We start from the raw sequence: 2,870 nt of genomic DNA on the forward strand, positions 1-2,870 counted from the left end.
GCATCAGTTAGATGTCAAATCTGCATTTTTGAATGGTGAGTTAAAAGAAGAAGTTTATTTAGTTCAACCTGAAGGGTTTGTAAAACAGGGACAGGAGCATCTGGTTTGCAGGTTAAAGAAAGCTTTATATGGCTTGAAACAAGCACCAAGATCATGGTATGTGAAAATTGATTCTTTCTTTTATGAGAAAGGTTTTATAAGAAGCAAGAATGATCCTAATTTATACATCAAGGAAGATGAAGACAAGAATGTTGCTTTGATATCTGTATATGTTGATGATCTAATCATAACAGGAAATGCATGCAAGTTGATTGAAGAAATTAAAAATCAATTGTCACATGTATTTGAGATGAAGGATCTTGGTGAATTGCATTATTGTTTAGGTCCTGAAGTTTGGAGGGAGCCTGGTAAGACATTGATCACACAAAGCAAATATACAAGGGAAATACTTAAAAGATTCAATATGATTGAATGCAAGGCAACATCTACTCCTTTAGAACAGAATGTCAAATTGTGCAGTGATGATGGAACCAAAGAGGTGAATGGAACTATGTATCATCAACTGGTGGGAAGTCTGAACTATCTCACCACTACCAGACCAGATATAGCATATTCTGTCAGCATACTTAGTCAGTTCATGGCTAAGCCTTGTGAAAGCCATTGGAAAGCAGCAAAGAAAGTCCTTCGATATCTGAAAGGAACACTTAATTTTGGTATTATGTATACTGATGAATTTGATGTTGAATTGGCAGGGTATTCTGATTCTGACTGGGCTGGAAATCCAGATGATAGGAAATCTACTACTGGATACGTGTTCAATATTGGTTCAGGACCAATATCATGGAGCAGTAAGAAACAACCAACTGTTTCATTGTCATCTACTGAAGCTGAATATAAAGCATTATGCAGTGCAACCTGTGAAGCAATATGGCTTAGGAGGATCCTTGAAGATGTTGGAGAAACACAACAAGCACCTACAGTAACCAGATGTGACAATCAAAGCACTATCAAATTGGCAAACAATCCTATATATCATGCAAGGACAAAACACATTGAGACACAACATCATTTTGTAAGAGGAAAATTGCAATCAAAAGAAATTGACTTATCATATTGTAATACAAATGAAAATGTGGCTGACATATTCACCAAGCCTCTTGGAAAGGCTAAATTTGAAATGTGTAGAAATATGTTGTACATTGTAGAAAATCCAAATTTTGTAAGCCTAGCTGAGACTTAGACCAGCAGGCATGACAATTAAGAGTATAGTGTCTTGTTTATTGTATGTAGTTGAAATTAAGGGGGAGTGTTAGAAACCATGAATAATTCCAACTACCTGCCACGAAAATTCAACAGAAACAGTAAATGCTGAATCTAGAAAGCCGCTGCTATATTTAATGAAGTCGGCGGATACATTGACAATGGGGAGACTTCTCCAGCAAGCCACCGACTCTAATGATCTCCAGAAACTTCTGTAGCATGTATATATATCTGTTTAATCTGTGAATGAAGCAAGCGTTCAGAGGTTCTTGTGTTCAATGTGTCTGAGTGTGTTGGTGTGCTGTGAGCCTCTAATAGTTTACACTGGTTTCCAATACCTAAAGCCGCGTACCCTGTGTTGGCTCAACCCCAACTCCGTCGCCTGCTCTTCATCTTCATTTAACTCCAGCTTTGGCACCACCAACCGATCTGTTAATTTTGTGTGCAATTGCTTTGTCTTCTCGGCACTGCCATTGTTTGAAGAAAAATCAGATAAATCGCCAGTACCAACGGCTGGAAATACTCTAGAGTTACAGGAGTGCTTTCTATGGGCGGAGTTGCATTGAGAAGCTAACAAATTAAGCGAGGCCATGTCAGAAGACGATAGTACACACCGCAAATATTTTTGCATTGGCAAAAGAACATAGACGCCCCCCAACGCCAAATCCTCCTCAGCACGGAGTGCTGCGATGCGACGCCCTGCTTGGAGGTTACTGAAATCGCACACGAATTGGTGGGGATTGTCCACCATCAGCTCGCCCACCTTAATTGCCCCAAATTTTTCAATGCTACCATCGCTCCACCGTATAACTTTCACTGCCGCAGTGGTTCTGCACAGTTTAGCAGAGCACAGGTGATTCCCCATTGATTTTTGTTTCTTGATCTCAAGCTTTATATAACCCGCCTCTCTCTACAAATCGATCTGTTTATTTCCTCTCAGCGCTAGCCTGATTGAAGGGAAGGATAACGGATTTATGTGCGAAAGAGCGGTAACTCTTGGCCTCTGAGAGTATTGGAGAGGAAATCCTGGGGATAGTTGGTTTGATCTGAGAAGATGAGGCATATCAGTATATGTAGATGATACATAACACAATTAGGAAGAAGGCATCCACAACCGAGATGGTTGCGGAAAACGCAACGAAAGACTCCAAACGCGGATGCAGATGAGTGTACCGACGACTTTGACGCCTCCGTAAAGTTGACGCAATCCACCCAGTGCCCACTATCAATGATGTTCATTGGCTGATGTCGACATTCTCTTGACACTTACTCCACTAACTCCGTCATGGATGTAGAGTGGTTGGATTTTTCTGATAATCATAATCGTAAGAATGTTGAAAATTTTGAATGCACAAGATTAATCCAAACATTACGCTCCAAGCATTACACAGATTAATCCAAAATATTGTTGGCCTTACACTGTTGATATTTATTTCGAGATTCGGTACAGTTTTCAAACTTTGAGTACAGAAAATTAGAATTGTGTAAAGAAATTAAATTCGGGAACCTGCCGGAAGTATCTCTTGGCATGTTATTTTATCGTGCCGTTTTTAACGAAGACGGCGTTCAAGTTGTAAATTGAATTCGTGTTTTAAAAGAATTTTTTTCGA

General features: G+C 39.6%; 1 protein-coding gene across 1 annotated transcript; it reads right to left on the minus strand.

The window, feature by feature from the left end:
• Positions 1-1,579: 1,579 nt before the first annotated feature.
• On the minus strand, positions 1,580-2,658 carry LOC149177960 (uncharacterized). The gene has a single exon (XM_089421933.1). It carries the CDS (start codon positions 2,123-2,125, stop codon positions 1,580-1,582), a length of 546 nt encoding a protein of 181 aa, XP_089278059.1. The 5' UTR covers positions 2,126-2,658.
• Between the last annotated feature and the right edge of the window lie 212 nt (positions 2,659-2,870).

The sequence above is a fragment of the Pinus tabuliformis genome, chromosome 4_1 (genome assembly GCF_031772625.1).
Source record: "Pinus tabuliformis cultivar Carrire ecotype Pingquan chromosome 4_1, CPIR1, whole genome shotgun sequence".
Lineage (NCBI taxonomy): Eukaryota > Viridiplantae > Streptophyta > Pinopsida > Pinales > Pinaceae > Pinus > Pinus tabuliformis.

Coding starts and splice junctions, on each gene's coding strand:
- LOC149177960 (XM_089421933.1), bottom strand. CDS start 2,125: ATGGGGAATCACCTGTGCTCTGCTAAACTGTGCAGAACCACTGCGGCA.